The sequence below is a fragment of the Plectropomus leopardus genome, chromosome 20 (assembly GCF_008729295.1).
Source record: "Plectropomus leopardus isolate mb chromosome 20, YSFRI_Pleo_2.0, whole genome shotgun sequence".
Lineage (NCBI taxonomy): Eukaryota > Metazoa > Chordata > Actinopteri > Perciformes > Serranidae > Plectropomus > Plectropomus leopardus.
This window is the reverse complement of record NC_056482.1, coordinates 2,799,285-2,810,191: the sequence shown is the minus strand read 5'-3', so window position 1 is coordinate 2,810,191 and position 10,907 is coordinate 2,799,285. Positions and strand designations below refer to the sequence as shown.

General features: G+C 39.1%; 1 protein-coding gene across 2 annotated transcripts; it reads right to left on the bottom strand.

Annotated features, from left to right (window-relative positions):
• Positions 1-922: 922 nt before the first annotated feature.
• On the bottom strand, positions 923-10,265 carry june (JunE proto-oncogene, AP-1 transcription factor subunit). Of its 2 annotated transcripts, none has more exons than XM_042509954.1 (2): positions 10,233-10,265; positions 923-4,432 (listed from the first exon to the last, which is right to left on the bottom strand). In XM_042509954.1, exon 2 carries the CDS (start codon positions 4,270-4,272, stop codon positions 3,238-3,240), a length of 1,035 nt encoding a protein of 344 aa, XP_042365888.1. In that variant the 5' UTR covers positions 4,273-4,432; positions 10,233-10,265; the 3' UTR covers positions 923-3,237. The 2 variants fall into 2 exon arrangements, with proteins under 2 accessions (XP_042365888.1, XP_042365889.1); XM_042509955.1 differs by having other exon boundaries at positions 923-4,359.
• Positions 10,266-10,907: the final 642 nt, after the last annotated feature.

The following is a 10,907-nucleotide window of genomic DNA, read 5'->3' as shown; positions in this document are numbered from 1 at the left end:
CTAAAAAAGAAAATTATTTATTTTCCTTCTTTGCAGTTGTGTTTTTCTCTCTGACAGCTGCAATTTACAAACTCTAACATGATACAGAGCTGCTGACTAGACAGTAAATTCAAGACAAAACGGAGTCCAAAAATAGAAAGAGATCATTAGTCCCATGGTTCAAAAACATGTGAAAATATCAATCAACACACTGTATAAACAACAACACGTTTACCTTACATTTTCTTTTCTGGATTCATCATCATACCAAGATCTAAAAGGCCCAATTTGAAACTTGTAAATGAACACACAGCTTTAATTAACTAAGAAAATACCAAAATAAAATGTGCAGTTATCAAACAATGCACTCTCCAAGGGAAAACATACTGTTGAGTGTTTTAATTAATTCATGTGCAGTTGAAAAATCCTGTTCTCTGATTGGCTGGCAGATGTCTAATAAAAATCTTATACATGGACAAACATAGTTCAGGGTAACAGTTTAACCACTGATCTAAATCAGTTTTAGGTATACTAAACTGCAGGAAACCAGGGCTACAGTACTCTCCATTATGAATTGATGAACTTATAACATGTTTACACCTGGTATTAACATGCCTTAGATGATCCAACCACATGTGGACAGCGTTAAATACAAGTATAAAGCACCACCAAAATGCATTGAGATCCCATGATTCAACCATTTGCTGAGGTGGTCTGGGACACATTTGAAGATGTCTTTCATTGTTTGAATACTAATGCATCCTGATACCTCCCCAACAAGCACATAATGGAAAAAATACATAATCAGTGCAGGACAAGGTGGTGTTTTCGTGACAGCATGCAGTGATCCAAAACTTGCCCATTTTACAGTGGGGTGGACAAAGTAGCCATCCATTGTTTTGCCCTTTGGAAAAAGACATAGAATTCCAGGTGTGAATGAAACAGGTCCTCCTTTACTCCTCTTCCAAATGCAGTTTTCCTAAAGTACAGTTTAACTCACTAAATAAAGGCTTTAGACTGCTTTTACATTGCCAGTAGAATAGAGCTGTGTACACAGCTCTGCAGCAGATGGGTGTGCCTCTCTATGAGTGTGTGTTGTTTTTTTTTTTTTTTTCGTGTTTCACGTTCAGCATCACAGACAGGCTGGAGAACAGATTAATAACAAGTTGAAAGCAGCACAGAGGCCTGTGAAAACTTAAGCTGGTTACTTCTCTTCATATATCTATTACTTATTCAGTCTTTCAAATTCAAATTTGATGCAAACTTTTGATTATTGACAATTATTGACAGAGATGGATGGTATTTCGCACATGTGCTTCATTGCATCTCGCTGATAAAGGGGCTAAAATCAGTACATACCTGTGTAGAGTCAATTGACGTGGGTGCGAATACAGATTGTTACCTTAAAGTGCCAGATAATAGCAGGTTTTAGAGGGTGTTTTGTGCAGTGCAAAAGCAGCTCTAGATACCTATACAACATATTCAAGGACCTCAGGAACCTATCCTTCTACTACCTTCTCAGATAGCTCAGGAAACCCCTTAAGTACCTCTACAGTCTCCCTGAGGTCCTCCTCAACTTCTTTAAGGACCTCTGCTAGCTTCTTCAGGACCTAAGAAACTGCAGCTAGAAGTGGATTATCCTTCATATACATTTTGTTTACATTAAGGATTAAAAATTGGGCCTTCGGGACTGAACAACAACATAGTTAGACATAACAAGTCAAAATTATGCAATAAAGATTAAAATTCTGAGGATTTCAATCAAATTATCAAAAATGAGTTGAGTATGTCAACATAGCAGGTCAAATTATGCTAAATGAGATTATACAAGAGCATTTTCACTTTCATCATGCCATACTTTTTTGTCTTTTTCTGGCAGAAATGGCCTTCCATTAAAAATTGCAAACTAATTATCAAAATGATAAATATTCAACAGTCATATCTTATCCACCATACTGTTATGAAATTAGAATAAAGAAGTTAAGGTTATCTGACATTTTTCATGTCAGTAATATTTCTGTTGTTGCAGAAAATATCAGTGTAAACAATCAGTCAAATACATGTCAACTTCCTTTAAACAAAAACAGCTGTGAAAGTGAAGTTCTCCCTCCATATCAGGATTTTACTCCACTAATTGAAAAGTTAAATCAAACTGAGATATTCAAACCATATACAGACCTCTTGACTGACAGGTCTTAAGTTAAGCATTCCCTTCAATCCTGATTCTTAAAAGATCCAGAAAATGTGAGGACCATTTCCACCGTCCAACAATAACACCAAAAAAACAAAAACAAACAACCAGCCAGCTCGAAAAACAACAAACTTTTCTGATCAATCAAAACGCAGCTTAAAGGTTTTTGTTTTGTTTTGTTTTTTAACTTCCAGCAATAACAGATGAAGAAAACACAGAAACACAGTTCAAAACAGTCACTGGATTATTACCAACCACATCTGTTAGTAATTAGTAATCAGATTACATACATCTATTACAGTAACCATGAAGAGTTACTGTAAAAACAAAGATATGGAGTGTTGGTCCCATAGCTGTGAGAGCACACCGTGGGACTGTAGTAAAAACAGTAACAGACTGTCTCCTTGCCACTCTTTTGATAACTGATTATTGTAAATTATGAAAAGAAAATTCAAATTGCAGTCCCCTCTCTGTAATTAAAGTAATCTGATTACTTGACACTGTTTTTTAAATACGAATTACATCAGTATTTATTATTTGAGCATTTGCTCCTTATCAGCAATCTTCGCAACTCTGTTTCAAAATAAAAGCTCATCTTCACACTGTAAAAAAAATTCATTTTAACATGTCAAATATTCAAACAATGTTTTTATCATAATCCCCCAAAAAGTCAGTGATGGAAAACAAATTCCACTGTTTTTATTTGCTGAGATGGAATGACATCAGTCAGTAAACTGAAATCACCTTTTCGTCGCTTTAGATTTAATTTGCCACCATCTCCTCTGAAAAAAAAATCGACATCAAAATTCAAATTGTCAAATTTGAATTTTGCTCTTGACAGGGATTTATCCCTTCCTCTGTCTCCTCTTTCTCCTCTAAGCTCCGCCCCCTGTGACTGGATGACAGACAGCGGTTTACGGGGCTACACGGATCCTGTTAAGCATCCGTCTGTCCTGACGCCTCTCTCTCTGCTCGCTCCAACTGAGGGTGCGAGCAAAATGGCAAAATCGTCAAAGTAAACCCTCGGTGCCTCAGCTTGTGCTCATTTTGCGGGTGTCCACCTCTCCTCAGCAGCTGGAGTCCTCGCTGCCGGTGCCTCCCCCTCCTCCTCCAGACTTGGCGGCACCTGAGCCGACGGCAATCTGACAGCCATTGGTAACATGACTCATGACCTTCTGTTTGAGCTGCGCGACCTGCTCCCGCAGCATGGCAGCGGTGGAGGCCAGGTCCGAGTTCTGGTTCTTCAGGACCTTGACCTTCTCCTCCAACCGCGAGATTCGCTCCAGCTTCCGCTTGCGGCACTTGGACGCAGCAATGCGGTTGCGTAGCTTTTTGCGCTCTGCTTTGATCCGCTCCTGTGTCTCCAGGTCAATTGGGGAAAGGGAGGGCGGGGATGTGGGGTCACCAGATGGGTGAGGCACCTCTGGGACGGTCTGTGGAGCATCCAGGCCTCGGGCGTGGGGTTGAGAGGCTCCACTGTTGCCATGGCTAGAGCTGCTACCGTATGCCATTTGCCCCCCGGGGTATGTCATCTGGCCTGGGTTGTAGCTGCTGAGGTTGGTGTAGACGGGCATGTCTCCACCAGACATCAGGTTCCTCTGGTAGGACGTCTGCAGTGAAACGGTGGAGGATGAGGACGGGGACATGGGGCCACCTCCCACCAGCTGGTTTTGCTTGTGAAGGTCGGCGAGCGCTTTGACAAAACCATCCGCAAACCCTTCTTGCTCGTTGGTGGCCTGGTTTCGGTACAGGAAAGCATTGGTGGAGTTTGACACAGGGCTGGTGGTAACCAGTCCCTGGTTTGACTGGATGATCAGGTGCTCCAAGTCAGGGGACGCCAGCTTCAGTAGGTTCATGTCTGCCGAGGACACTGCTGACGTCATCAGGGAGGTGTTGCCGGTAAGCCCCAGGTTGCTGTGGTTCCCGCCTCTACCTCCTGCCACACCACCGCCGGGGAAGTGATGACTCCCCACTGCTGACATGGCCTTCTTACTCATCAGCATCTTGTTTCCGGGGTAACGCTCATATTCAGCAACCTGGCTGAAGCCTGGGACGGCGGGGGAGTCGTCGTGGTAGAAAGGAGTCTCCATCTTGGCCGTCATTGACAAAGAGGTGTCTCAGAGGATATCTTCATAATCAGATTAACCTGGATATCAGAGGGGATTGAAACGTTCCACTGACGTCTGCGGCTGGAGGATGAAGGCAGGACGAAGAGAAGAAGAAGAAGAGATGAGGAGAGAAGAAGAAGAGGAAGATGTGTGCCTGCAGGAAAACCAAACAAGGCTATGAGAGAAGGAGGACGAAGAGGACTGAAAGATTACTGAGGTGTAAACCTGGAGGTGGTGCTGACACTACTGATGCTAACGATGAATATATCTGTGTGTGTGTGTGTGTGTGTGTGTGTGTGTGTGTGTGTGTATTTCTGTACATGTTCTGTGTTATTTACAGTCTGAGGTGAGACTGAAGACAATAAAACTGTGTTGTTACACTGTTATCTCTCTATCTCGATCAGCTGAATTTGGTCCTTAAATGAGAGAGGAGAGGATAAAGGGTTAAAAGTTCTGTAAAAAAGCATTAAGTGGACCTTGAGTGCTGCCATTCACAAAGTCAGGAATTAACTTTTGAGCTCAAGGATCTTTATGCTTCAATGTCTTTACACTGTTCATATTCTCATTCATGCATTCTAGAGTTTTATTCCAGCAAAGTATTTTTCATCATCTATTATATGAAATAATTACCAACTTTTCTCTTCAGTAAACAGATGAATGAACTCGTGTTTCTGATGGTCTGTAAAGACCATTTATTTTCATTTTGACAAGTACTGGGTTCTGTGTTTAGATTATTCTGTACTGACACTACCTGAAACTTAGCCTTGCATCTGTGATAGCTTTGTAGTAGTTTAGCTTAGCCTTGTATCTGTGATAGCCATGTGGTACTGTCATTACCTGGAGCTTGCATAAACGGAGCCTGGGTCTGTTGAAGGTGGCAGGGCTATTTGGACTGCATAGGAGCAGTGAGAGCTGGCACTAGAGGAGTGGCTTTGGGAGTTCACTGCCTAGCCTCCTGGAGGTGTTGTGGGACCAACTAGGTGAAACACTGATGAAAGGAGGTTCCCACCTGATGACCCCAAAGATGTGTTAGTCTTCACTGCCTCTCTCTGACCTTTCTATTACTGCTCTATGGCCTTTATATTTAAGCTATAATTGCTGATTAGTGACCCTAGGTTCTTCATTGAGTGCTTATCCTTTTCTGGAGCACAAGTTTCTTGTGTTTTAGTTGAACTGTATTCATTGGATTGGACAAAAAAAAGTAACAAACAAAAACACACATAATAAAGTATCCTAATAAAAATGCTTATAATTAATGAGTGCATTTACAGTGGACATTCACCATTGCAATATATATATATTTTCTGATCAAGTTAAGCTATTCCAGTGGGTTTTTATTTCAAAGTTGTTGAATACTGCCAATTTGTGAGTGACTTCTGCATAAGATACCAACCAAAAACGGTATGAGACAGCAGTGTGAGACACTGCCAGGTGGCGTCAGTTTGTAACGCAGCCAGACAGAACCTTTCGTGGTGTTATGATATGCCGCTGCTGGATGGCGTCAGGTTGCAACACTGCTGGTAATGATGTTTTATAAGAAGTGTGCAGGTCCTGGTGGTAGGGACAGTTTATGGCTCCAACAAACCCTGGATTTTCACCTGGGAGACTGGTGTTTGCTTCCCATATGAATGTAGAGCCAAACCACGATGTTTATTTCTTAACCTGACCATGTGCCTTTGTTTTCGTCCCAGCGTTAGTTGCCATGTGCTTTTTTGCCTAATTCAAATCATGTGCATGTGTTGACATCCCCATTGGTTGCAGCATCTTGGAATGTCAACAGCAAATGCAGGAGGATAACTGGAATGTAATATGTAGACACAAACAACCACTACCAAAGCATTTTTAGGATGCATTCAGTAGCTTTATAAATCCTAAAAATGTAAATTAATCAGTCACCTAGGTCTAAAATTGACCCACACAGGCCTCAAAGCCCGGTTTCCTGTGTGATACTCCTGTGCTTGACCAGTTCATCCCTCTCATCTTACTGCCTCTATGGACTGTGATGCTCTTTATACTACCTCACCTGACTTTCTGGCAGAACATCTGTGAGTTTTTTCTTGCAAATGTACCTCTTTAATTTCAGAGAATATCTAAGCCCTAACCAAGACCTCTTTGTCCTAATCCTAACCACCTCCGTCTTAGACACACCGATCACAGTATGCAGTGACAAGTGAGAAGTTGACAGTACGTATTTAAAAACTTTTTTGACAAGAGCTCTGATTCTGATTCCATTAGGATCCCTTAAATTAGTTTTCAATGAATTGTGACTCAATACAGATTTAAAGTTGAAAAATGAACATTTGTAGGTGTGTGGTATGTCATATAGTTCATAAATACCTGTGTAAATATAGAAAGGATCATGTTATGATGTTAAAAACATTGCAATGTGTTTATGTCATTATTATGTACAGCAGCAACACACTGCTGAGCTATAAAGCATACTTGCTACTCTGCTGCTGCCTGCTGTGGAGGGTCGGTTCCAAAACGGGAGCGTTTTTTTGTAGTGTGGAAGAGCTTTGGTAAGAATAGGTTCTTGAGTTTTATCTTAACACAATTAGTGCCATGTGTACGCTGAAAGGGTTTTTAACTTCTGTCCAGATTGGCTGCAGAGAGAGGTTCTTTTTTAAGTAATACCAAGTCCCTCTTTGTGTTTCATAGGACTGTGTCACTGCCACATGAGATGGATAGTCACATAAAGAGGGAATTTTTTTACTAAAACTGCTATAACGTTGGATGATATCCACTTTTTTAGTCTAACTCATTATTAGACTAAACTTTGAAGTGTGTTTTCGTACAGGACGACAAATACAGATTTTATTCCCCTTTCCCTTCCACTGAAATTGCTCTAAGAACTAATCCGTAGTAGTGTCGGTATAGACAGGAAACACAATTACAGTGACCAAAAAGGGGTTCAATGTTTAATTGGGGATGTAGTTATTGTTTCAAGATAGACTTGTTAAGGCTACAATACGTCATTTTTATAAAATTAACTTTTTGTCATATTTGTGGAAATAGTCACTATGTCCTGACAGTAGTACACAATGTAGTCGGTGAATAAAGCAAGTTCCTCCACCTCGTTGTGGTGCTTCTATCGGCAATTGAAATAATCCACCGTTGCTGTGAGAAAACAACCAGTCAGAGCTGAGGAGTCTCTAACACAGCTGTTACTCATGTCAATGACTGCTCATGAACTGTGGTCAAACTGTCAAAAGTATGAGAGTGTTTGCTCCGGCCAGTGGGTCGTGCTTATGAGTTGGCTCTACCATTTTCAATATGGCAGCCAGGTCACAAAATCTCTCATATTACATCTAAACAGTACACTGCCTCGTTTGACAGTATCCTTAGCTCTGATTGGTTGTTTTTAGGGCTGTCAGCATTAACAAGTTAATCGCAGCAATCACTGCAATTACACGGCAACAGAGAGGGTGGTGTTTTCAAAAGATGACACTCTGGAACCTGGTTTCAAAAGTTTGAGTTTTTGAGCTCCCAAAACACTATTAAAGTGTGAACAAACGGCCAAACCGCAACAAAAGTTTAATGTTTCATGTAAGAGTTATTTCTGCTTAAACAGCCTCTCAGTGATATTCTTAGATGGGCATGTTGTGACCAGTCATTGTCTTTGGGAGTAATAGTTTCACACATACAGGACCTGTTTGAATCAGAGAAAGCGGCTAAACTGGAACTGCTGAAAAGTGCCAATACTGTCGCATTAACCAGGGATCACTGATGAGTGAGTAATCAAATTGATCTCAGATAAACTACACATCATACTGACACTGATTGGACAGTGCACTCCTGTTTTAGCCTTTTGCCATGGTTTCTAGACCACACGACTGCAGCAGCAGCGCAGCACTGATCTGAAATAAAAGAGTCTTTGAGAAAAAATTTCTTTGCATTCATTTGATTTTTAATCAAGATACTGGTAAGAATTGCTTTACCTTGTTAATATGGACTTCGAATGTGTTTCTAAATGCAAAATAATGCACTTTAAAACATAAGATTAAAATGTGATTTATAGTGATAAACTAATGAAATTTAGCAAGTAATCCCAATTTTAAAAAATGATTTTTCCGCAGCCCTGTTTACTTTTTCAGCTGCAGGTGATTCTTGCAAATAACATTAGAAAAGCAGACCATCTGTCTCGTGCTACTGTGTGGATGTTGTGACGGTTTCAGCAAATATGTCAGTAAGTTATTTTTTTATAAAAGTCACCAAATGTAGCTTTAATTTGAGGATTTACCCTTCAAAACTTGAGCAATCTGGCCATTTTTTCTTTTCAAAATCATGGGAAAAGGCAATGAGAAGCTTAGATCACCCAAAAAATTGTCAAAAAAAACTTTAAAAATACAAGAAAGTTCACTCAAAATTAGACAAAATACAAAGCAAAACATTTAAAAAATAAAATTAAAAAAAATTTGAAAAACAAACAAACAAACAAGCAAGGAAATGACTATTGTTTTTTTCTAAATCCAGCTTAAAAAAAAGGAACCCAATTTGGTCAAGGTTCGAAGTTGAATGCTGAATGCTGCACAAGAAAAGTGATGCCGATCCAGGTTTCAGAGGCTTAAAGACTACATCACTCCACAAAGTCAACATACTACATCTTATCAGTCTGACTCAGCTCGGGTCGACCGTCACAGAGCACAATCACTTCCTGAGCAAAAAAGGGAAACTCCTCTGTATAAGTTTTTATGGAAAATTTGAGACAGATGGATCATGTCTGGTATTTAGGAGGAAATATATGATAAGCATTTTCAACACTATCTGCCAAACACCAGATTAACATTAACAAACCTGTTTTATCAGTGATCAGTGAGTTATTTCCAAGAAGAGCCACAACTCTGACGCTCCCCCTGAGCACTCCGTATCCACCATCTAACACAGACACAACGCAGGAGCTGCCTGTATACATCTGAAAACACCAGCTGAAAAATTACATTTTATATAACTTTTTTTTCCTCAAATTGCCATAATTATATTTATTGCTGAAATATCTTGCAATGTAAGGATATTATTATAAATCCATATTTACCACCACAGTCAGTGCTCTCTGGTGGACAAACTATGTACTGTCAACACTGTTTCGGCATGACCTCCAACATATCAACATGTCTTACATATCAGCCAACACATACATCACCTCTGACACAATATGTGTGCAATAACCCAAAATCAGCTGACAATCTTTATATCTCAATTCTGTTCTATACTTTAACTTTTACTTTCTACTTTACAATTCTACTTCACACCTCAGCCAACGGGACTTTCTACTACATTTATCTGATTGCTGGAGTTACTTTCCTTGCAAATTAAGATTTTATAAATAAAATGAATAATTATTAATGATAATAACAATATGATAAATTGTTATAAATTTAACAACCTAACAATGTGTTCATAGCAGCACAACCTAAAACAGCTACAACATTAAAACTCTGCTAACATGTTGATCCCATAATAATGATAATAATAATAATAATAATAATAATAATAATAATAATAATAATGACAATATTAATAATTATGAATAATGATTTCAAATAATACACAAGTTAAGTATTAACTTTTCAGGGCAAAGCTCATTTTTAATGAACGGGTTGGATATGAATAGCATCATTCTTGTTATTGCTGTTTGAATCAATAATTAATAATTAGTGATGGAGAGACTAAATAAAGAGTCAGACAGTAAAAACGGTAACACATGTCGGCAATCAAGCTGTTCCAGTCTAATCTAACTCTAAATCTGTCAGCACGCGCTCTAAACACGTTAAAGTTCCTGGTAACAGCCGTTAACTTCAGACCGGGAGAAGCGCGCGAGGCAGCGCTGGTGGATCAATACAATAATGTAACGACCCAAAAACATCGTTGATGGATCCATCTGGTGTTAAAATATCACACAGAGGCTGGATGTTAATAATAAAATATTAATGAGTGATAATAATGTTAATACTCACAGAGAGAAGCAGAGAGCTGCTGAAGCATCCGAGAGCAGACAGAGTGAGTCACTCCCTCCCTCTCTCCCTCTCTCCCTCTCTCTCTCTATCATAAGGTGAGTCACACTGACATTGCCCGTTCATTAGCGTATTAACACGTCCCTAATGAAGTCATTTATTTACAGGACCATGTTTGAAACATGATATTTTATATTTGGTTTTATAATTTGCCTGGAATTACTTAAGTATATTTAAATATGACCATTTAATTCCGGTAAATGACCTAACTGGGGTCACTGAAACTCAAAACAGCTCAACTGAAAATACTATGAGCACATAATGATAATAACAAGGGACTGTGCGAAAAGGATTGCGGTGGAGATGAAAAGCGTAGCATTATTAGTATTTTCTTTCTGGGTAGTCTGCTTGCAAAAAGTAATAAAACACTATCTATTGGTACAATTAATTAAGGTGCATAAAGATTTTGAGATGGAAAACTAAAATTTGAACCCCATTTTTTTCAGTGGAATAATAATTACACAATAAAAAGGCTATTTTGTAACCTAAAAAGAAAAAAACATCAAAACAACTGTCCAGGCTGCCATACAATTTTAAGCTTACTAAATTTGAGTAGACAAGTTTAGGTCATTTTTTAATGATTTGACTCATATTAAATTCAGTCAACTTAAAAAATTT